The sequence below is a fragment of the Stylophora pistillata genome, chromosome 10 (assembly GCF_964205215.1).
Source record: "Stylophora pistillata chromosome 10, jaStyPist1.2, whole genome shotgun sequence".
In the NCBI taxonomy this organism is placed as follows: Eukaryota; Metazoa; Cnidaria; class Anthozoa; order Scleractinia; family Pocilloporidae; genus Stylophora; species Stylophora pistillata.
Window position 1 is genome coordinate 27,286,834 of NC_142528.1, and position 24,314 is coordinate 27,311,147.

At 38.7% G+C, this 24,314-nt stretch overlaps 2 protein-coding genes across 5 annotated transcripts; both read left to right on the forward strand.

Moving 5' to 3' along the window:
* The first annotated feature begins 219 nt into the window (after positions 1-219).
* Positions 220-10,321, forward strand: LOC111323320 (spermatogenesis-associated protein 20). Of its 2 annotated transcripts, none has more exons than XM_022926641.2 (14): positions 220-472; positions 1,223-1,287; positions 1,644-1,798; positions 2,511-2,657; positions 4,035-4,239; positions 4,367-4,497; positions 5,092-5,196; positions 6,207-6,281; positions 6,672-6,890; positions 7,091-7,283; positions 7,965-8,133; positions 8,314-8,522; positions 9,471-9,670; positions 9,977-10,321. In XM_022926641.2, the coding sequence occupies exons 1-14, from the start codon at positions 243-245 to the stop codon at positions 10,226-10,228; spliced, it is 2,355 nt and encodes a 784-aa protein (XP_022782376.2). In that variant the 5' UTR covers positions 220-242; the 3' UTR covers positions 10,229-10,321. The 2 variants fall into 2 exon arrangements, with proteins under 2 accessions (XP_022782376.2, XP_088592513.1); XM_088736387.1 differs by having other exon boundaries at positions 246-472; positions 1,223-1,291.
* Positions 10,322-12,912: 2,591 nt separating this feature from the next.
* LOC111323283 (CCR4-NOT transcription complex subunit 3) lies at positions 12,913-24,057 on the forward strand. 3 transcript variants are annotated; one of them, XM_088735960.1, is made up of 22 exons: positions 12,913-13,105; positions 13,198-13,265; positions 13,395-13,469; positions 13,593-13,682; positions 13,900-13,960; positions 14,551-14,618; positions 14,975-15,001; positions 15,574-15,642; positions 16,100-16,168; positions 16,666-16,710; positions 16,850-16,897; positions 17,070-17,136; positions 17,347-17,531; positions 18,263-18,425; positions 19,012-19,057; positions 19,383-19,681; positions 20,278-20,708; positions 21,128-21,248; positions 21,670-21,868; positions 22,481-22,613; positions 22,865-22,990; positions 23,606-24,057. In XM_088735960.1, the coding sequence occupies exons 1-22, from the start codon at positions 13,081-13,083 to the stop codon at positions 23,702-23,704; spliced, it is 2,514 nt and encodes an 837-aa protein (XP_088592086.1). In that variant the 5' UTR covers positions 12,913-13,080; the 3' UTR covers positions 23,705-24,057. The 3 variants fall into 3 exon arrangements, with proteins under 3 accessions (XP_088592086.1, XP_088592087.1, XP_022782333.1); XM_088735961.1 differs by having other exon boundaries at positions 21,131-21,248; XM_022926598.2 differs by having other exon boundaries at positions 19,033-19,057.
* Positions 24,058-24,314: the final 257 nt, after the last annotated feature.

Consider the following 24,314-nt stretch of genomic DNA (forward strand, 5'->3'; position numbering starts at 1 on the left):
TTATTTTCCGGAAAAATGCCACTAAAATGCTCGAATAATGCTCAATGCTTATGCCTGACTAAAATGCTCGAAAAAATGCTAGCACAATGTACAAAAGCCTAGACACAAGTAGATCGCTTTGGTGTCAATTTACAACACCTATTAACTTATGAATGAAGGCAAGGCTGCCCATGCTCTCATTCCCAGTGTCCTCGCTTTCTATTCCCGGAAAGCAAGCGGGAACTTACTCAAGCTGTACTCCCATGTCAATACTTCCTCGCTGTATTTTCGCATCCTTGATCTCGGCAAACGTAACAAAAACAGCAAGAAACGCCGGTCTCTCCAGTTACATCCACAGATACCTACTTTCTCTGCATCGGACGATGGCATCAGCAAGTGGCGACGGGGGAGATGAGAAACCCAAACATACAAACCGTTTGCAGCATTCCAAATCGCCCTACCTACTGCAGCACAAACACAACCCTGTTGATTGGTAAGCATTTGATCAAAGATTGTATCTTGAAAGTCGGAAATTGCCGGATCATAGAAGATTTTCATGCGTGCAGACCAAATGGTCATAAAAACACTGTAATAATCTTATTCGCGCGTAAACAGGCGTCCCGTTGTCATCGGTTGAAAAGGCTGTTCGATTTCCATATCACATGAAGTAACATCCAAGCAACTCTTACAAAATGTTTTGTCTCCCGTTGCCTTACTGCTCTTTTTATGGGAAAGTTATAAAAGATATTCGAAAAAATACTCTCTTAAACCCATGAAATTACACTCTTGAAGTGTTACGGTGCACAAATCCCTGGTGCGGTCAACCATAATTATATGCACATGTTGTTTGGGATAGATATTTTGAATCTTATAACGATTTGGTAGAAATTTTACAAATAGAGGATGCAAGGGTGGTTACTAGTGTTCAGTAGAGGACAAACAAGGGGCAAGAGTACCATATAACCCCATACATTAATTATGCATTTCATTTCATAAAGACTAAATATAAAGGTTTCTTTGCACTACTCTATGCATAATTGATATATGGGGTTATATAGAAATCTTGCCCTTACTATTATGTGCAAAATGGTCTTTGAGCTGTGCTTGTTGTATTTGAGCAACGATTTTTGATTGTATAAAATGTAGTGGCTTTCACCCCATTTACACCAGTCCTTCCCCCTCTCTAATAAACAGGTTCCTTCAAATTCCACTATCTGATTTCAAAATAAAAATGATTTGTTAGGTTTCCTTGGGGAGATGAAGCATTTGACAAGGCAAAGAGTGAAAATAAACCTATTTTTCTATCTGGTAGGTGAGACAGCATTATAATTCATTTTAATTCAGATCAGATACCTGTCAAGAAACATTCACCATACTGAAAATTTCTCATACCACTGCAGTTGAAATATGTCCATTTTTGGATTGGAGTAACTTTAACAAATTTTTCTGAAAGGAGGAATGATTTTCATTGCTTAATTACCGACAGATGTAAAATGTAATGGAAAACTCATTGTGAAAGAGTCTGTCACACACTGAGTTAAGTGTTTTTGTCTTTCATGTCAGAAAGGTTTGTGATAATAATGAAACCAATCATAATAATTGTAGTCATAATTATAATAAAAAATACCAATGAAATAAATTTTAATTGTGTATTTCTAATACAGTTGGCTATTCAACTTGTCACTGGTGCCATGTGATGGAGAGAGAATCTTTTGAGAGTGAAGAGATCGCGCAAATCCTCAACAACAAATTTGTTTCAGTTAAAGTGGACCGTGAAGAGAGGCCTGATGTTGACAAAGTTTATATGACTTATATTCAGGTATGTATTTAGAAAAACCTGCTAATATTGATTGTTATGAAAAGGTCAGGCATGCAAGTACTGAGTACTGATTGGCTAATCTCTGTCTATGCATCACCTAATTTTTACCTACATGCTGATGGTGTGCATTTCAACTGAGTGTCACGACTCAATCAAATTACGATCTACCATATTTAATTGCCTTTATGCCAAGCGATTTTGGCACGTAAAAATAAATTGAGAACTGGTCAAACTTCAATAAGACTAGGGGGGTTCAACTTAAAGCAGAATTTTTCTACCAAGAAAAAATCCTATGACAGAGTAATGTAAATTGAATGTATATTCGGCTATTAGTGGTGCAATCATCCACAAGCAATTTAAGTTGAACAAAGAACGACAAGCTTTCACAATACTTCAACAAAGGTTTTGGTCTCAGCTTATAGCAGAATATTTATGGTTTAGTTCCTTGGCATCCAATAGCTTCTGAAAGCTAAGAGTTTAGGGTCTCGGCTTATTGCTGGGATCAGCTTATTAGGCAAATAAATATGGTAAATAGAGTCAAACAGTTCCCTAACCATTTCTTTTCTTTGATCTGAAAGCTGGTTCTACCTGATGTCAGCAGTATAGTTCTATCTTGATTTAATTGCTTAAATTTTCATTACCAATCTTTATCACTGTCTTAAAATTGTACAGAGAATTTAAGCAATGATCACTCTTATTGACTTGATTACAGGCTATGACTGGTGGTGGAGGCTGGCCAATGAGTGTTTGGTTAACTCCAGACCTGAAACCATTTGTAGGTGCAACATATTTTCCTCCTGAAGATCAGATTGGTGGCCGCCCAGGATTTAGGACAATACTCAATCACATTTCTAAGCAGGTTTGTTTTTTCAGTAATAGTACTTTTAAAGCTATCCACGGTCTGGCGCCCGTCTATATAGGTGAATTAATCTCAATTAGAGATGTATCATCAAGTAGATATTTCCTGCATTTTAAGTCTCGCAAGACTCTCGGAGACCGGTCATTCTTCGTGGCCGCCCCAAAATTATGGAATGAGCTTCCCAGTGATATCAGGGACCTAAATTCAATTAATAAATTCAAGACGGCAATCAAGACTTATCTTTTTAGACTAGCCTTTATATAGTGTTAGATGTGATGCTTTATATATATATATATATATATATATATAAATCTTATATTTTCTACTTGTATTTATATATTTAAATTTACATTTACAATTGTATTTTTATACATTTGTATTAAGATCATATTGTAATGCACAATTGAAAATTTTTATTGATAATTGTACAATAGAAATTAATAATAATATTAGTAGTAGTAGTAGTACTACTACTACTACTACCACTACCACTACCACTACCACTACCACTGCCACTGCCACTGCCACTGCCACTGCCACTGCCACTGCCACTGCCACTGCCACTGCCACTGCCACTACCACTGCCACTGCCACTGCCACTGCCACTACCACTGCCACTGCCACTACCACTGCCACTGCCACTGCCACTGCCACTGCCACTACCACTGCCACTGCCACTGCCACTACCACTGCCACTGCCACTGCCACTGCCATTACCACTGCCACTGCCACTGCCACTGCCACTGCCACTACCACTACCACTACCACTGCCACTACCACTGCCACTGCCACTACCACTACCACTACCACTACTACTACCACTACTACCACTACTAGTACTACTACTAGTACTCCACTTAGGGTATGATTAGATATGTGAAAATGAAGGGTGACTTCTTTCCCCTGGTGGAATCTAATACAAGTTGTAACAAATGCATTTCATATGACCTGCAGATTGAAAATCTATACTATTAACCAGACACTCATGAGCTTGTCTTGTCAATTTTCTTGAGTTGATGGCTCTATTTTGGTTATTATTTCTTCTGCACAAATTTTAACCTTCTAAGTACTCCCAAGATCTCATTTAGTAATTCTCTAATTGTTATTTTTCTTCACTCTCATCACTTGTTTGCTTTACGTTCTTTTAACATTGTAAAGAGAAATTCTGTCCTGACCCCTGTCCTCCACCCCAAAGGATGGATTACACTATACACTGGATAAATCTCTATCCGGTGGATAGCGCAGTACGTTTTGGTAACACTTATCCACTGGATAGCGATTTATCCATTGGGTAGTGTTATCCGCCCCTTGAACAACCAGAGCCAGGTCACTTCTGGGAGTTAAAAGGTTAAGAGTAATTTTACTCTGTGTTTTCAGTGGGAGCAAAACAGGGAGAAGCTGACACAGCAAGCAAATGTTATTTTAAATGCCATCCAACAACATACAGGAGAAATGCACAAAGGTGGTGAGACAGAGGATATGCCAAGTACAGACTGCATTGATAAACTGCTAAATGACATGAGCACAAGTTTTGATGAAGAATACGGTGGATATGGAGGGGCACCAAAGTTTCCTCAAGCCTGTAAGTGAAAATTTAATTTTTTAGCTTAAACTATTTTTTGAATGGTCTTAGGTGTCCTTTCTGCAGCACACCAGTTGGAGCTTCAAAGCTCTTTCATAAATAGTGACTGGTCTGTTTTTTTCTGCAGCCAATTTCAACTTTCTCTTAAGATACTTCTCCTATAAGTCTGGATCTGAAGATGGAAAGAAAGCTCTTGGTATGGTCTTGAAAACTCTGGAGTTCATGGATAAGGGTGGAATACATGATCATGTTGGACAGGTTAGCTTATTTGTGACCAAATGTGTTAAGGTGAATAACTAGCAAGTGACCCTAAGGCAATGGTGTAACCCAGGGGTGAGGTCCTTGGTTGCCTGAAACCCCCATTTTTGTCTTGAAAAAGTGATAAATGAGAATTAAGAATTAGTTTGTGGGTAGTGTGTGTGATAAAACTATAGGATTAAGGGCCACTTATTTACATCTCATTGAATCATAATACATCCTTCCCAAGTACATCCATAATTCTATACATGCTCAGTTGAAAGCATGTTCCAATTCTTTTTTAATACACCATAGTGGCTTATTGGTAATTAGGTGGGACTTGCGTACATGCTTTTTTTATAATAATAATAAATGTACCTTAGCATGTTTTCAAATTCCTGTAAGATATTTTCTGGGTACCTTCGTATTGGAAAATTCTGCATACATTCCTGTACTTGGGGACTACTGGTAACTTTAGTTGATCATGAAGATTTGGCACCTAGCTTATCCCTAATTGTTGGATTATAATTTGGATGTTGGAAGCTTCATGAAATGGGAGAATTGAGCCATAAACTTTCACTATGTACTTATACAGTTATATTTCTCCCTCTTCAGGGTTTTCACAGGTATTCAACAGATCGTTTCTGGCATGTTCCTCATTTTGAGAAAATGTTGTATGATCAGGCACAGTTATCTGCTCTGTATGCTGATGGATACCAGGTAGCATATTACGCACAGAGTGTTACTCTTATTTTCACTACTACATAAGTAGTGTTCATTACTGCTAGGATCACTTTCATGTACATTTCTTAATACTGCAGTACACATACATGATTTTCATATATATTCAAATTCATTGTTACTCATAGTAAACATATTTACTGTAATAAAGGCTGATAGTTTCGAAAGAAACTGTTTGGGGCTGCGTTGGTGGGAGTAACAAAGTAATTTGGATATATCAACAAAGTTGAAATGGTAAATTAGCCACCGTAACGATCACAAAAGCTGACGTTTTGAGCGTTAGCCCTTCGTCGGAGCGAATAGAGGAATTGTGGGTTGTGTGTGCTTTTAAAGGCAGAAAATGGAGCTACATTATTGGTGGGAACATGGCAACGAGAATTCATCAATAGTCATAGTTATAGTAGTCTTTATTTCCTCACAAGATAAAAAATACATATCTTATGTTACAATATTTGAGTAAAAAGTATATATATCTAAATTATAACTCATATAGCTAAATTGTATTTAAAAATTAAGTGATTAATGAAAGAGTTCTTGAATCTATCTGTATTAACTTTCGGATACTGACTTGTTCAATTCCTTAAACTGTAAGTCAATACTTTCTTCTCGGGTAATAGTTCCCTTAGAGGGTGTCGGTCTATGCCAGATACCTTACGAAATACTTTTCTATCCTGCTTTTCCAGAAGGTGTTTAATAGAAAATGATTTAGAAAATGAAAAACCAAATCATCTTATTTACTGTAAGATGATTTGGTTGTTTGAACTGAGTTAACAAATGAATGTAAATTAGCTGCCTTAAAGAAAATCTAAAGTGAATAGACAAATTGTGGGTTAATGCGTGTAGTTTGTATAGATGGAAATAAACTGTACACAACCCTCAATGATCTCTGTTATCCTCTCTTCACAAAGTAATTGAGATTGATTGAGACAAATACTTGGTTGCTCGCAAATATAATGATGATCTTATAGCTTTTATGATCTTTCTCACAGGCCAGCAAAAATGACAAGTTTGCTGAAACTACCAGAGACATCTTGTTATATGTTATGCGTGACTTAAGCCACAAGGTACCCTCAATGATATCTAGCAATAGGTGCTTACAAACTGTGTTAAAGGCGTTTGCTACAATAGATGTCATCAGCTGTGGGGAATCTTATTGAATCGCTCTTACTAGCTGTAAGATAAAGTTTTGTTTCCACTATCTAACATGTTTTAGGAAGTGCTTACAGTTTTATTACTCTCTTTTTATCATTATATTTTATCATCCTCAGGTAAAAATTTAGAGGCCCATTAATAATGCCGAGGCCTATCTTTTTTTTTTTTTTTTTTTTTGTTCCATTAAGTGACTAGGTGTGTTGTTACTCATCCTGAACAGGTCAGTTTGTTTGTACCCATTTGTACTCCGAGATGGGAAGGGACGATGGTACTAAAATTTTTCCCCTTATTCTGCTTACTAGGCTGGTGGATTCTTCTCTGCTGAAGATGCTGATTCGTTACCAACCCAAAGTGACACTCGCAAGCAAGAAGGAGCCTTTTGTGTTTGGGAGGAAAAAGAGATTATAGAACTGTTACAAGAGGAACGGGTCACTACTAAAACTGGCGGGAAGGTTCCTGTGTCCTTTATGTTCTTAAAACACTATGGTGTGGAGAGTGAAGGAAATGTTAAACCCCATCAGGTAAAGAGGTGGCTTTAGTTTTGGTCAAACCAGTAAAACCAGTTTGGTAACACCAAATGTGTTTTTGTGCTAGTGACTGGTTGACTGGCTTACTTGCTGACTAGCAGATGTGCTGGCCAGCGCGCTGTGTGACTGACCGACGGGCTGTCTCACTGACGGCTGACTGATGTAAACAAGTATATCCTTCTTATTTGTCGTAGGATCCTCATAAAGAACTTCGAGGTAAGAATGTTCTTATAGTACGGGGCAGTTTGGAGGAGAGCGCTCGACTGTGTGACGTGGACGAAGCGGAGGCCAAAGAGCAGCTGGCGAAAGCTCGGGAGATCCTGTTAGAAGAACGACGGAACAGACCACCTCCTCACTTGGACTCCAAAATGATCACTGCTTGGAACGGTAACTCAGTGCTTCAATTTTCTTTCTGACAAAAAAGCACTAAGCATTAGCTCTTAGCTGGAAGATTAGTTTTCATTGTCTCAGTAACCTCATATATAATGCCATGGCATTTAGCGTGGGAAAATGTTGACTACGGTGAACTTACATACGAGAAATAAGGTGCTCGGTAGTCTCAGCCAATCAAGGACAAACTGATCCAAACGGCGTGGGAAAAAATTGACAATGGTGAACTTACTTGCATACGGGAAATCAGGGCGGAAAAGCGGGTAACTTGCATACTGGAAATAGTGTTCAGTCGTTTCAGCCAATCAAGTGCAAAATTCAAAACGTGCAGAATATAGTTCACTTGATTTTTACCACGCTGTTGCTGGTTTCACGTTTGGATGTTACGCAGTAGTAACGCTATCATCTTACCATCGGTAGAAAAATGATCAACTTTCTTAGTTTTCAATGATTTTTAATAACAGAGGAACTAAAAGATAGACAGTTTTTAATAACAGAGGAACTAAAAGATAGACAGTTTTTAATAACAGAGGAACTAAAAGATAGACAGTTCTATACTCTCATGGCCCTTTAAGTTTATGTAAGCAAATTTTTTAAACAGTTTATAGGCTTCGTTGTTGGGGGAAAAAATCTTCTGAAAATAGCGCTGAATTTGACAATGTTTCTGCTCGTTTCCAGGCTTAATGATCTCCGGTTTGGCGCGCGCGGCCCAAGTTCTTGGTGAAGATGTGTACGAGAAAAGAGCAGCAAAAGCAGCGGAGTTTGTGAAGAAACATTTGTTTGATGAGAAATCCGGGAAGCTCCTACGAAGTTGCTATCGAGGCGAGAGCGGCGAGGTTATGCAGATGTAAGTAACGACAAGTTTGAATGAGGCATGCCCTACGTATATGGTAGACTCCGTGTCTGCTCTAACATTAAGTTTTTTTCCATCGTTTTTACTCACGCGACGCACTTCTCCGAAAACGAGAGGCTGCTCGCAGTCAACGTATTTGAAAGATAATGCAACTTAAGTTATCCGTCCTTTCAGAGATACACCTATTGACGGGTTCGCGGACGACTACGTGTTCATGATTCGCGGCTTACTGGACCTGTACGAGGCTTCCTTGGACGAGCAGTGGTTAGAATGGGCTGTAACGTTACAGGCCAAGTTAGACGAACTGTTTTGGGACAGTACAGGAGCTGGGTACTTCATGGCGACCCCTGATGATCCTTCTATTCTTGTGAGGATGAAGGAAGGTTTGAAGAATTTGACATTGCTTTCTCTTAACCCTGTCACTCTCAAGACCCCATATCAAGTAATTCTCCTTACTGTCTGCCTTAAAATTCTTGTGATATTAGTGCGGAGAATTTGGTATTGGATCAGCTAAAATCCCCTAATTGATATTTTTCTTTATTCTCATAAATTGTTTGCTTGATTTTATGTTGATGTTGTAAGGAGAAATTCTGTCTTCGTCACTCGTGGGAGATGAAGGATTAAGAGAATTTAGTGTAAGAAGGGTTTTTTTTTTTTTTTCAAAAGTACTTGGTGACCTCTGCCATTTTCCAATTCACCTCTTCAATCAAAGAAAAAAAACCGACTCATGTCTTTACATGACGAGGTGACTGAGATTTGTCTGCAGCGGTGGATCCAGACCTTGAACTAAGGGGGATGGGTTGGGGGAGGGGTTGTGTGTGTACACTTGCCGGCTTTTCTTCCTTCTGTGTTTATTGTTATTTTTTTTGCCCAAAATAAGAGGGGTCCGGTTCCCCCGAGCCCCTCCCTTAGATCTGCCACTAGTGTGTGCTCTGGGGTGGGGTGTAAGTGGGGTAGGGAAATCTGGGCCGGAATGTCCTTGCGGAAGCCGTTCACAGGCCTCTTCATTTGAGCCCGGCATCCAGGCTAGTCCGGTTAAGGAGACGAATTTTGTCATCTGACGCGATTATGTGAGCAATTCCAGATCGGAACATAATTTTTACGTGGGATATTTTCCAGCCTGGTTACCAACATCCCAGTTACAAGGCCCCAGAGTGTAAAAACTAGGCCTATATTAGCCTATATGAACATCTTGACTAGAATTTTAACAAATAAAGTAATTGAGAGGTCGGTTTTTGGTAACCAAATGGAGGACCCCGGGGTCGGGAAACATGTTGTGCGGAAGGATGTATCTCTTACTTCTCAACCCAAATATCGCTTTGCTTTTTCAGCTCAAGATGGTGCGGAGCCCAGCGCTAATTCCTCTTCTGTTGGTAACTTGATTCGATTGTCCAGCTTTGTAGACCAAAAGTCCTACACTACCAAGGCTGAGGAAATCATTAAGGCATCCGCAACCCTTTTTTCCAAGATTCCTCTCGCTATCCCTGAACTGATGTCAAATTATATTATGTATCTTCAACCTAAAAAACAGGTAAACATTTTAGTTCAGTTCGTTTATGTCACGTAGTTCCTTAGTGAAAACGAGCATACTGCTCAAAGCGCGGGAAAACGAGCATACTGCTCAAAGGGCGGGAAAACGCGAATGACCAAGCCGCGGTTGTTTTCAGTTTTGCATCTGATTGGTTGAAGGGATGGTGCGAGTTTTCTGAACCAATCAAAGGGCAAAGTTAAGGAAAACCAAAACAATGTTGAATTACTTTTGACGCTCAAATGGAAATTTGCTCTAATCGTCAGTCAAGACCCCTTGCGACATCTCTCAGTAATTTTTTTTTTTCAGATCATTATTGCGGGTGATCGAGATTCACAAGACACGAAAGACCTCCTGAAGTGCGTCCACTCACATTACATGCCAAACAAAGTCCTCATCCTATGTGATGGTAAACAGGAGGGGTTTCTGGCATCCAAGCTGTCTGTATTTAAGACATTGGAACGGAAGGAGAGCAAAGCCACAGCTTACGTGTGCGAGAATTACACCTGCTCGCTTCCCGTGAACTCTGTCGAGGAACTAGAGAAGATTCTCTCTAAATAAGTGTTGTAGTGTGGCTCCCTCCATGTTAAAGTTATCGCTCGAAAGTGTCGGGGTTTAGAAGTATTGCCTATGAATAAACATCATTGTGGTTAAGATAGGGTTAGATTAAAGAACAAGCGGTAAAGTTTTGCGTTTTTAGGCGAGCAGGGCCAAGTGTGAAGGGAACGCGAAGGGTAAATTGAACGCGAGAAGGAGCGCGAATTCTCATCGTCTTGTTGGTTACATGGAGGAGTGTCTGAAAGCGTAACACAATAAACAATGACGTGCGTAAAGGCGGAAAATTTTCGCGTCACTCTCCTCACGAGTGATATGCGCGTGATTCATTCATTGCATTACGCTCGTTCAGCAAGTCAAGGAAAGGTTACCTACGCGGGTGAACGAAACTTCGCTGGTGATCACAGGATATTCGCAAGAAAAGAAGCCTTTCTAAAGTAAACGAATTTTTAAAGGAACTTAACATCATTGTAGTTTTGCATGATAGTTTTAACGCCAAAATTTTGAACTTTTCACTCGTAGAATAACCACCTGCGGCCATAAAGGCGCATACAGTAAATACCGAGGAAGTAATAGATAAACCAGGTAACCAAATATTTCCTGAACTGTCAAGTCACTTATTAAATGTTATTAAAGTTATTCTGCACTTTTCGAGTGTTCTGAAAGGTAGATCGAAAGGTCCGAGTTCGATTCCTGTCTCTGGGTCACTCTGTCTTGGCAAGAATCCGAATCACATATGTTACAACCGCTTTACCGTGGAAGGACTGGGTACCAGCTGTTAGAAACCTGTCTAAAAGCCATTGTGGGGGGGGGGGGGGAGAGGGAGGGGAAGTTAATCTTATTTAGGGGTGTGCCATTCAATGGAATACCCATCTTTTCCGTCTCTTTTGGGTGGCTGGAAACAGTTTCCTGAGACGCCAGATTGTATTCGAAGCGCTCAAACGTCAACTTCCTTTTTCGCAGTCGAACCAATTGACACGTGTGTCAACCGAAGGATCAGATTTTGAAATAGTGGACGTAGCAAGGCAATCGCTATTATTATTATTATTATTCCTATGTTGTGGAGAGGTCAAAATTAAGCTCTATCCGGTTTTTTTTCCGAAAGAAAAATTTTTAATATCTTTTTCCATTATATGTTAAATTTAAAACTATTTCGTCGAGTCGAGGAGAAACCACAACGTCTCCAATTAAGAGTATTTTCAATGTTATTAATTATTGGGCGCTAATTTGAGCTCAAGTCCATTTATCTTAGAAATGCCCCCATTGCATTTTTTCCAAGATACTCTGCGTGAAATTCAACATATATATAACAGTTTAGTTTCGTTTTTCCTAACATTGAGGTGATGTAAGTCTTGTGAAGTGGTTAAGAAATCTCAGGGGCGGATCCAATAATTTTTGATTGGAGGTGATCCAAACTTTGGTTCAGAAAGGACTGTTGGACTCTTGAGGCAAATTACTTCTCCTCCTCACCCCCTCCCACCAGTCGCGGTTCCACGTTATAATTCCTTGGTCGCTTACCGTTTACTTGGATTCATTAAAAAGATCAGCTAGTTAAAAAGTGATATACGATCCTGTCGATGTAAGAATTTCAATTTCAAAGTTGTAAGCGTCAGGTCTGTTAGGGGGGTCCGGACCCCCCGGACCCTCCCCCCATGGATCCGTCACTGAATCTCAGTATTTCTGTTACATCCGTGGTATGAAGTTGACAGCTGTTGGCTTAACAGAAACGGAAAAACTTAAAAGAAACGGTAAACGCCTCGACAAAACTTTTTTGACGACAAAATTTTTGACACATTGGTCTTTTCTCACCAGTTGTTCGCTCGCACTTCCCTTCAGGTAGTTCCTGCGGTGCCTTTTAACTTGGCATTCTAGAGATCGTCTCAGTTGGCCTAACCGGGTATTTATGTTGTCATAGAAGCTGTAATGTGGTTCATGTAGCCACTGTTCTTCAGCAATCATGTTGAAGAAAGCTTTTTGCTCCTTCTATAAATGACTTAATATTATAATTCGATGGCCCCTGAAAAAGCATGCCGATCATTTGATCGCACCTGTACTCAGAATCTAATTTGTAGATTAAGAGTGTATTAATTTTTGGCACGTTCATGATTAAACGAGTCTCGAACTCATGCTTGTAATGTAAGTGAGTTAAGTACTCGCTTGTTACGGGAGGGCGGTATAAGGGGGAATTCGGGAAGGTTGGCAATAATGATGAAGGTTGCACTTTCCAGACGGACGGAATTGAGTAGGAGGCAGTTTTTGGCTCGCAGCAGAAGCGTTGGTTTTATTTTCACCTGCTCTACATACTATTACCATATTTCAGTGTTTTACAGTAACGCAGGTGATGTTCCCTTCCAGGGCGGTCTGTCATAGCGTGATCAGTAGGTCTATATTTGGAAAAGGAAATTGGCAGGCGTTTGAAACCGCGCATTGGTAGCCTGGAAACAAGCTTATGAGTAACGAGCTCATTCTTGTCGAATACGTCGAAAATAGAATAATCAAAAATTGAAAAAAGATTAAACCTACCTTTGTAATATCCTCACTGAGTATGGAGTATTCGAAGAAAACAATATCATTTCTGCTAGGCTCAATGTCGTGATTTTTTTTCAACTTCGTTTTTTCAGATGGAAAACACAGGTTAGCGCATGACAACTAGGTGGTGTGCTCATGCGCTTGGTCAAGGTTTATCCCATAGTAATTTTTATGGCGAGGTGAAAAGCATCACTTTGCCAAGTTATTCCTTACGGTTCGTGAATTAGTTTTCCCCACTTCTCCTAATCATTGCGGAATTTTAACGCTGAATATTCCAGTAGTTATTCCAGCTACGAAATTATGCTTCTTAAGAGCGACGCAGCGAGGTAATGGCGGATAAACGGAAGCTACAAGGTACGACGAGTTCATGGCTTTCCCTTGATATTTTTTTTACTTGCAAAGATTTTGTCCCACTTCCTTTTCTTATTTTGCCTGATTAATCTTAGGTGAAATTGACCGTTGCCTTAAGAAAGTACAAGAAGGCGTAGAAACATTTGAGGATATCTGGAAAAAGGTAATTGGAAAAGTTATAAGTCAAACCGTGAAGTTCGAACAGGCCATGATTAAGATGCTATTCCAAGCACGTTGAGCTCACACTTGGACAGTTTGGACGGTAATAATAGATGACGTCGTATTCTTTCAGGTTCACAGTGCGTCAAACGCGAATCAAAAAGAAAAATATGAAGCAGATCTCAAGAAGGAAATTAAGAAACTACAGGTTTGGCAGAGAGTTCATTTATGTTCGTTTTGTTGTTTGTCATCACACCATACAACCCTCGCATCATTCCCAGTTTCAGTTTGCCGCCAGTTTGAAATTTAAGTTTTGTTGAATATTTTGCAGCGTTTGCGAGACCAGATTAAGACCTGGATGGCGTCAAATGATATCAAAGACAAGAGAACTCTTCAGGAAAACAGAAAACTTATCGAGACGGTAAAGTATAGAGTTTGCCTTTTTCAAAATGGCGACCAAGAGTCGCGCCATTTTTGATTAAAACGTAGTTAAATTAAGACTGCAATTATGTCGGCGATGATTTACTTTTTCCAAACATTGATTAATTTGCTAACTTGTAGCCTCTCTCAAGGGATTCTAGAGATCTTAAAGTTGAAGTAATTTGTTATCTAAACATTGTTGTGTTTCCTTTTCTTAGCAAATGGAAAGATTCAAGGTTGTTGAGAGAGAGACTAAAACCAAGGCCTATTCTAAAGAAGGTATGTATTTTATCAAGTTGAAGTATGGTTTGTCTCTAGAGTTGTCATTTTTTTTTTCATGATACTATATTTAACTGTTGTTTAGGAAAGTGTTTTGTTTAGGACATAATTATAAACCATATATCCTTGAATAAGCACCCATGCTCTGATAAGTGCCCTCCCTCAAATGAGCACCCACCCCCAAGGCAATAATGTTAATCAAGAGCCTCTCTCAAAACAAGCACCCTTGTCCTCCTCTCTCACTTCCTTAAATAGTATGGATACAAGGAAAACCTGTTTCTATGGCCACTGCATTTATTGCTTTTTGAGCTTATTACGGATGAATCAGCATAGGAGAATAATAAGCATCCCCCTTGAATAAGTGCTCTCCTTCCCAATAAGCACTGCTCCTTTTATCTGAATTTCAAATAAGGGCCTGCAGGGTTGTGGTCTAGCAGTGCCAGGTGGTCCCTGGCATCTTACTTTAGGCACCCTGGATTTCACAGTTTCAGAGCACTGGGCTCCCTTCAATTTTTCTTGGAGCACGGCCTTAGGTACGGCACTTACTTGAGGACCTACATTAATCTAAGTAATGATGTTTGTGTTCACAGGACTTGGACTTGCTGCAAAGATAGACCCAGCAACCAAAGAGAGAGAGGAGGCCAGTATTTGGATTACGGTAAGGGTTGTTTCTGTTGTCACCATAGGTTGAAGATTTAATCAACTGTGACAAAAGTTTTGATTATTACCGTATCTGTAGCCTCGGAGTGTGTTTCTGATAAGCCAGTAGTGAAACCTTTCTTTGTAATGATCTTTCTTGTAAGTTTGCCCAAATATTATGCTTAATCAGTTAATTGAATGTTCATGTCTTTTTGAGAATTTGCGTGCACCACTAGCCATGTTATTTGAATATAGCCACATTTCAGATTATTTCAGAAAGCTGGGCACATGAATCACAAAAGGAAGCCAGTTTTGTTTCTGTTTTGGAGAAAAAAGGGAAATGTTTAAGTTTTCTGATTGCTTTTTTTATTTCAGGAAGTCCTAGAAAGGCTACAAATAGAGGTAAGTCTGCTCAGGCTAATAGAAAGAAATGAAAATGTATGTCATGGTACATGCATATACAAGAGGTCTGCTTGTAATTGCCTTGTAGCAATTTTATGGCTTAGTGTTTACAGTGCTCTAAGTTCTTGTGCACAAACATAAAAATTACCTTCTCTTGATCTTAGAGGACTTTGAATAGATCTTGATTGACGTTGAGAAACCATCTTTGTGAATTATTGATGGCTCACTAACCCTCAAGTGGCAGTCCTTTGCTTCTCCACTACGCTATACTTCTAGAGTTTCTATTGTGAGCAAGTTATGCCTTGGGATAAAGTTCTGTGTTGTTGTCCAATCTGAAAAGTGCATGTCCATTAACATTTCAATTTTCTCTTAAGCTTCTTTGCTCATATTGGTTAGGGCAAAATTGGCCACAGCCACCAAAATGAAAAAAAAAATTGTTATGCAGGGTGAAGTTGCATTAACTGGTTAGCTCAGTTATCATGCACACTGTAATTACGAAGATATAGCACAATTTCTGTTAAAAATTTCTTCCCTTGGCAGTGAAGTAATGGTAATTTTTTTTTTAATTACAGGTGGACCAAATTGAGTCAGAAATTGAACAAGTGTATGCAGGATCACGCAAGAAGAAACTTGACAGAGATGTTAGGGTTGAAGTCATGTACTTGTTGACTAGCAATGATACTGAAATAATATTTAATATATTTGTTATGAAATTAAATTCGTAATAGGGAAATGACATTTGTTCTGTCTGTGTTGGGTAGCTTTTGGGTGATGTAGGTTAGTACATAAAACCCACAGACAAGGATTGCAGAGGTCCTGAAAAATATGAAAGTCTTGGAATTTTGGAACAGAATTTTCCTCAACTGAAAATTCCTGGAAAAAGATGACTGGTAGTGAAGTCTATGCAATTTAAAATTCAAACCAAACTAGTAGTATTTCTTATTTGCATCCTTTTTGTCTTGATTGAGTGAGGAGAAACTTACTTACTGCTGAGAGTTAGGACTATCATGAATCAGTGGAGACCTGGAAAATTCCTGGAAATTTATTGTTTAAAGTGCAAAAACCCTCATAAATTGTGTTCCTTTTCCAATTATATAGAGACAAGATAAGGTGGACGAGTTGCAAGAATGGGCAGGTCGACATCGGCACCACAACCAACAATGGGAGGTGTGTTGAAAATATCAGTTGCCTTTGTTGTTGAGGATTATAATGGTGAAAACAAAAAGAGGAAAAGAAATAGACTTATGTCTGATGGAAAAGAAATAGAAGCATTTTTAATGGAAATGAAAACCATACATTCATTCATAAATTGACTCATAATGTGACTGGGAAAGTCAGTTGCAGATTGTTTTGTTAAGTGTGAAAGTTTTGACATTCCTTGCTAGCTTGCATGGTAGATAGTTGAAACACAGGTTTCAAGGGCCGGGCAGTTATATTTTGTGACTGCTTGTTATCATTTGTTGATGCTGGCAGTTCTGCACTTGATAGTTGTGGAATATGGTTAATTGAATAATCTTCAACTTGGCCACCAAAGTACTTTGTTCTTTCTTATCACAATGTCAGCTAGTTTTTTGTCTTCTAGACCATATGAGAAGTCTTAAGAATTTGATGGCAGAGTGAGTGCTGTTAATAATTATTCTTGCTGGTATGAAATCTTTTTGCAGACAATCCTTAGAATGTTGGACAACTGTACAATACAACCAGATGATGTATGTTTATTTTTTGTTGTTTACTTTTTCCTTGGTATTTATATACCAGTCAACTAATTTACTAATGTGCAAAATATTTGCTACTTTGTTTAAAAACTTGCATTCATGTTTGTTTTGATATTTATTTCCATTGATATAGATTAAGAAGTTACAAGAAGACATGGATTATTATCTAGACTGCTATAAGGTATTCAGCTTGTCAGCTAACCACTTTGCTCTTTATTTTGGTCTTGAAATCATGGTTGTTAAGAAGCATTTCTTATTTCATGAGCATTTTTTAGTGGTTCACTTCAAGTATGTTGTTTGTTTCATTTTTTTGGCTTTGGCATCTTTGTGAGTGCATGTTTTCTGTTTTTTAGGAACCTGACTTCCAAGAAAATGAATTCATGTATGATGACTTTGACCTTGAAGAAAACATTGCTGCCTGTAAGTGTTTCTCCTGTAGTTTCAATCAGTTATGATCAATGTTTTTGAATAGTATGTACCTATTGATTAGCTGGGAGGGCTGGATGGAAAAATATTTTTAATCAAGTTTGTACCACCATTTATCAAATTTTAGTGACCACTGTTGTAATTACAGGAATATTTTCAAACCTAAACTAACTTTGTATGTATCATACAAATTTTCCTTCACAGTAAACACTCTGGCAACTTCCCCCACTGAAGATGATGACTTGATTGTCAATCACAATCATGTTCCAATGTCTCCAAGCTCTACAGTGCCTCCAAGCTCTCCTGGCACCCCAGGCACCCCAAGCATCCCAACTACCCCTACAACTACAACTGGACCAAACTCTGGTACAGGGACCAAGATAAATCTGGTAACACTGAACAAAACTATTCTTTAAAAATATAAAAGAGGATTCCCTCTCTCACTCGAGCAACAAGCATGTTAATTGAATTTGAATTTGAAGTTTGTGTGAGCTTTTTTTATTGTTATGGTCATGGTGTTTACATCATTATGGTCATACTCATATCAAATTCAAACAATATTGTATAAGTTGTGGGAAGGAAATAAAACACTCCTTAAGAGCTGGGCTCTTATGGGCTTATGGAAAAATTTTTCTAAAAAAAAAAATTAAAAAGAGAACCATTGAGTTATAAATAATTGTGATTGGGCTTAGCTTGCATCATTTCTGGGCATGTGGTTATCATGGGACTCTATCTGGGCAAACTGAAGTTGCCCTCTGTATGATGCAATCAAATAAGCAGGCAGGAATTTTGAAAAACATCACTGGGTGAAAATTGCAGCTCTTAACACTGTTCTGGTGTTTTTCAAAATACCTGTATGTTTGCTAACCCTAATTATGTTCTTAGTACCTGTTTACAAGTATTATTTTGCTCATCAAAACTGTGCTCAGAAGGATCATGGGGTGCCTGTAGGCTCATGAGCAAGTAAGGTGCCTCTTTCTTACAAGCTTTTTGAGCACAAAGTTTTGCAGTTTTTGAAGATGAAAATTGGTTTGTCTATGATGCCTGTGCCATGCTGAAGCAAAGCCTTGCTAATAATAAGGATAGCTGATGATGTAAATGAATATTTTGTTTCCAACAGAGCTCACCAAGGAAAAACTCAAAGAATGAATCTTTGCAAGCAAATAGTTTGCCAAACAACTCACCCCCTCGGACATCAGCCTTCAAGATGAACAATTCAAGTCAGCCTGCAGTTACACAGACATCATCGGCAACCGCACCAGGTCCAACAATTATAAAAGCCAGTAAGTTTTAAATCTACCAATAGTTGAACTTGTAGAGTTTATAACATAACTTCTGCTAAGCAGATATCTATAAACCACCTCATTAAAAAAAACTTGAAATGAACACAGTAGAACTTCATTAACTTAAGTCTATCAGTTTAATTGCTGTCAAAAATTACTTACCCTAGTGAAATAAAGTCTACTGCTTCTACTTCTTCTGCTACCCAGACTAAAAGCTACTTCCGTTGAAAAGCCTTTCATAGTCAGCTCAATTGAAATCCCGTTATCTTGGACTACCTTTTACATCTATGTGTGTTCAAGTTGGGCAGTTCTATTAAATTAATCTGCGTGTTAGGTGGTCCTCTTTGATATTATAAGATAATTTTATTGCTTAATCATCCTAACTGCTTTTTCGTGGATATCATTTAGTCTCCTAAATTCTTTTGTTATTTAAATCTAATGACAGCCAGAATAGAAAAACAGTAGCCTTGGGGTAGTTAACCTTCAGTAACCAGTTACATTATGTCTTCATCTGAATTCGCATTACTGCTTGTTCAAAATTGTTTTGAGAACAGATCCCTGGGTTAATGATTTTTTTTTCCTCAAGGCTTTTTGTTTTGTCCGTCAGGTAATACACCGGCAAAAGTTGTGAAGTAAGTAATTTTGGTAACTAAAAGGTGCATTTAGGAAACTTTCTTCTTCAATGGAATATCATATTTGAATTGGTTATGTTTTACAGTTAAATGTAGAGTTCCTGTCCATTCATAGGGCACTAGTAATGCATGACAAATATATTTTAGTCACTGGAAATTATGTGACACTTTGAATTAAATGTAAGGAAAATTCATGGAATAAACATACATATTGAGTCATTGTGATGTCAGAACTTTTCGAACTTTGTCCTTCCACTTTCTTGGAATCTCATGACATGACCAACTTGATAATGTTGTAAATTGATGTGCTGTATCTTTGTTACAGTTCAACAATCCACACAAATGCAGTTGAAAATCATGAGGCCAGTAATGGAGAAGAGCCTGTTCAAAAGTCATCACAACCTAACACACCTCCTCCACCTGTGTCAGGATATGCTGTGGCTGCAGGTGCACAACAGAACCATGTTGAATGTGCCCCTACATCACCAGTTGTGTCAGTGGTACCAACAAGACCAGTGAATCATATTTCATCTGCATCAACAACAGTAGCAAATAGTTTATCATGGACCAGTTCAGTGCCTGGAAATGCCACTGACCTCTCTACACATACTAACCACTTTCCTGGTAATTTCATTTGCATGTTAGAATGTGAAGATGAAAGAGGATCTGATATGCTATTTAAGGTCACATTTCTGTATCTTTATTAACTTCTCTGGAATTATAATAATTACAGTCTGCTAAAAGGCCTAATAGGTACAAGAAGAGAAAACTAAGGAGGAAACCTCTCTTCCCATTCCCTTCCCTCAGATCTCTCACCCTGCTATCCATCTTGCTTTATTGCTTATCTCCTTTCTTGACTTTATCCTTTCCTGTCCTTCAGTCATAGATATATGAATTATATTTTGTTTGTTCATTTATTTTGATTTTCATCTGCAAATTCATCTGAATTTTTTACTTAGTTCTTTTTATCTTGAAGTAAGTTGTGGTTGTTTTTTTCTTTTATCTGTTTAGAGAAAGACATCGAACATTTTTATGTACAAAGGAGTGTCTTAAACTGGGCTTGAAATACATGTGGCTCTAAAAGACAAAACACTGAAATGTTTGCATGGAAAATTGTAATGATTGATACTATTTTCAGAATCAATACCTAATATGTGTGCCTCATGCAGTTACTATGTGTTCTTTAGGATGAACTAATTTTACTGCCCTTTATGTCACAGAATCAGAAAGTGCTGCATCAAGTATGGCTGATTTTGTGTCATCCATTGCTTCCTTGTCCATCACCACTCCCCCTACGATATCAACGGCAGTACCACCTCCACAATCCAACTCCTTACCCCCAGCATCATCAACTAGTCTTAGTTCTGTCCTGGGGATGAAGCCTGCAACAACTGCAACACAGGTCCCCATACAATCAGTATCTACAAGCCTGACTTCGTCTCTTCCACCAAGTTCAGTACCAGTTTCAGCTCAAGCGTCAGATCCAGGCGGGTTTAACTTGTCAATGACTACACCCCTTTCATCAAATTCTGGCCCAGTCATACCAAGTTCCACAATGTCAAAGGGAGGTGAACCCTTAGTATCATCTGCTAATCCACCAGCATCAATTTTAAGTGGTTCTCACCTGATGTCAAACTCTGGACCAACTCAGGTACTAAAAGTTTGCGTACAGTTTACATTCTCTTTGATTTTTTGTTTTTGTTTTAACTTTACCATGGCTGCTGATAAACCACAACACCTTGGACAAAAGCCAAAATGTAGGGGCTAATAAGCTTTTCACACAAGCATCAAATAATTCAAATAAAACAGATCAATTAGAAAGAGAGAGATATAATTGTGAAGCTGCATCACTGTCTGAAAGGACATTAATCCAAAGCAAGCACAAATGCCATCAGTAACTGACAGTAAAAGTTACTTTTACATTTCTGCTGAAATTTGCCAAGAATCTTTTTCTTTTTTTTTTGTAACTAAATAACAGTATGAATATCATGTTAAACCTGTTAAGGCATTTGTTGGATTGAAAGGGAAGTGTTCTTTAACATGATCCCTATTTTCCTCTTCAACTTGTAGCAGCCCTCAACATCTAATTCATTCTCATCACTGAAGTCCATGGCTGCTCAAGCAGTGGCTACAGCTGGATTGAACAATTCCATCTCAACACCAACAACGGACTACAGCACAGAAAGTAGAGGTAAGTGTGGGAGGATTGGGTTTGTTGTTGGCTCTTGTTTCTCTTCCAGTAGCAATCTATCCCACAGACCTCTTGTTTTTTCTTGAATGACTGTTTTCATTGCACGTTAAATAAGAATCATGGCATAATTACCAAATGCTAATTGTGTTCACTGTAAAGGGTTGCAGTTAGTCACCATGGTGAATACACTTGTAGAAGAAGTAAAATTGTTTTTCTGACAATCTGTGGTCACCTATTATGTGGACTGCAAATTTTTGACTGCATGCTGGAGTCTTGTGTTATTCCTGAAGAAGATTGGAATTTGTGACTGAAAAGTTGCCATCCACTTCAAAAGTGACTACAACAGTAAACAAATGAGTGTGCTTCTTATACTGACTGTATTCATGTTTTTAATATTATTTTTTTCCCTACTGTCTGTCAGGTCTGTTTGACACAAGTAATAGTCAAACAACAGATAAAACCAAAGCCTTGCAAGAGACAAACACAGCTCATCTCCAACCATTACTGGGTGTGGCTCCATTAGGTCCCGTGCCCCTAAACAAGGAGAGGTGTTATCAGCTGGCCATGGTGGAAGCTGCATATCATCATCAACCACAACCGGCTGACTCAGAGAAAGTCAGGTACAGTATATCTTTTACTGAACTTGTGTACCAGAGCAAGAGCTTAACTTGAGTTTGCTGAAACTAGCTTAAAAGCATAATCACTCTTTTTATACAAATTACATTTTTCCTCTCCTTCCAATTTTTATGCCAGCTCTGCAGGGTGGCATTCCAATTCAGTATTTTCCATGTTGAGTTTTATTTGTGCTGTTGATCAATTTGATTCTTGGTTTCAATTTTACTTAACTTAAAAGGTGGAAAATTTATTTTGTAAGCGGGTAACATTCTACCACAACTGTACAGTGTTTTCATTTAAAAAATCAGTGAAGCTTATCCGATACATTTGATCAAATTCTGTAGTAAGGATGCTTTCTAAATTTATTAGTTGCCTTGTTATATTGTGTGACTTACCCTTTTGGTTTTTATTAGTTGCCTTGTTATATTGGGTGAGTTACCTTTTTGGTTTTAGGGTTAGTGATACGACTAGTTCTTCGGTATTACTGATATAGACTAACTGTGTGGGAATATTTACTCCAGAAATGGCACTGTTTCATCTTATGTTTGTACTTCTCATTGTTATTCTGTTCTTTGGTCAAATTACTTGAGCTTCTGTTTGATTTTGTTTGTCAACAGACCTTATTTACAGCGCAGCCCTTACCCAACACCGGCGCATCATCACCAACATCCCCCACAACACGTAGACTCAATAGAATTCTTCCAAAGATTGTCCACGGAGACGCTTTTCTTTATTTTTTATTACCAAGAGGTGAGCTTGTGAATGTCAACAGCGTTACACGGGTGCAAGTGGTTTCGTTACTGTGACACTCGAGGGTAACAATCTTTAGCTGATACGTTGGGCTACTCTCGTCGGCTTTTTGCGGGATGTGTATTAATATTTTTGAACGACTTACCGCGGTAATCACGCCCGAAAGTTACGGGTTTTAACGTTTTTCTATTCTAAAATTGTACAAGAAATTGTGTTGAATTGGTGATGAGAATTTGTTGATGGAATTCCAGGGAACGAGAGCACAGTACTTAGCGGCAAAGGCTTTGAAGAAGCAGTCGTGGAGATTCCACACCAAGTACATGATGTGGTTTCAGAGACACGAAGAACCCAAGGCTATCACGGATGAATACGAACAAGTAAGTACACGTAATCAGCGGCCTTTTATTCCAGTTAAGTAAAGTAAACAAACAACAGAAAGGCACGGTTGCTGGTTAGTCCATGGACTTAGTCCCAGGCCCCTGATATGCGGAGATCTAGCTAACATCGGAATCTACCATCAGATGATTATTGCGCCGTAAGTTCCAAAAGAGCGTGGTAAAATAACGAAAAGCTAGTGAGTATTCAGAGTAAACCTGAGTCATCGGCTTCAAGCGCGGGAAACTGTGAGAGATTTCTCAGTTTTAAGAGGTTTGCGTCGGGTTTTTAGACCACTCACGGCATACACCGAATCGAAATATCGCGTCCAATTTGAATTGCCATTGTTCTGGACTTACTTGCCTCTCACACATGTGATAATCCTTTTGTGTTTTCCACATGAAGACGAGGCTAGTAAGTCAAAAAGAATGGTAATTCAAATTGGACACCATATTTTGATTCGGTGAATAGAAAGAGCAAAACAAATTCATTTCCAGATCACTTCCGACACTCCAACGGAAAAGTTGCACTTGCTTAGAATGGCATCTTGGGAATGACTACAGACGCATCGTAGTGTTGTATATATGTTGTCATTCGATATTAATTTTTTCTTACAGGGCACCTACATCTATTTCGACTACGAAAAATGGGGTCAAAGGAAAAAAGAAGGCTTTACTTTTGAGTATAGATATTTGGAAGACAAGGAACTCCCCTAGAAGTACTTAGAAACGGTCAATAACCAGGCATGATCTAAATCGCGGGACACTAACAAAGTTCACCCGAGAGCACGAGCAACAAAGGATCCATGAAGAGCACGTGGCATATGGGCCTAGTGCTAGCAAACAGAACGCGGAAATGAGAGAAATCAAAACGTACATTTTGTATGACGCGCTTGACTCGTGCAATTTTTTTAACGGCTGTGTCTACGTTGGGTTAGTTTGAAGGGATTGATGCAGCTGATCTTGACAGCTTCGTACGACCTCGTCTGTTTTATGAACACTGGCTTGTTTATAATTGTAAATATGAATGCTAGCTCTAACAATTCCGTTCATTAAAAAATTGAAGCATACTTGAGTTTGTTGCTTTTTGTGAATCGCAAAGCTTCCTTGATTCGCGCCCAGCTGTCGTCATAGTGGGCGACACACGAGAGAGCTCGTTTGAAACTTGTTGAGCATTAGCTGTTCGTTGGATAAGCTGGAATTGTTCCTTCGGCAGAAGACTCGGTGGAAATCGAACTTTTAATGCTGCTGGACAAAATTGAACAAAGTGATGAAAAGAACCCTGACCGTTAGCAATCTACCATTGCTCTTTGCTTCTGAATTTTTA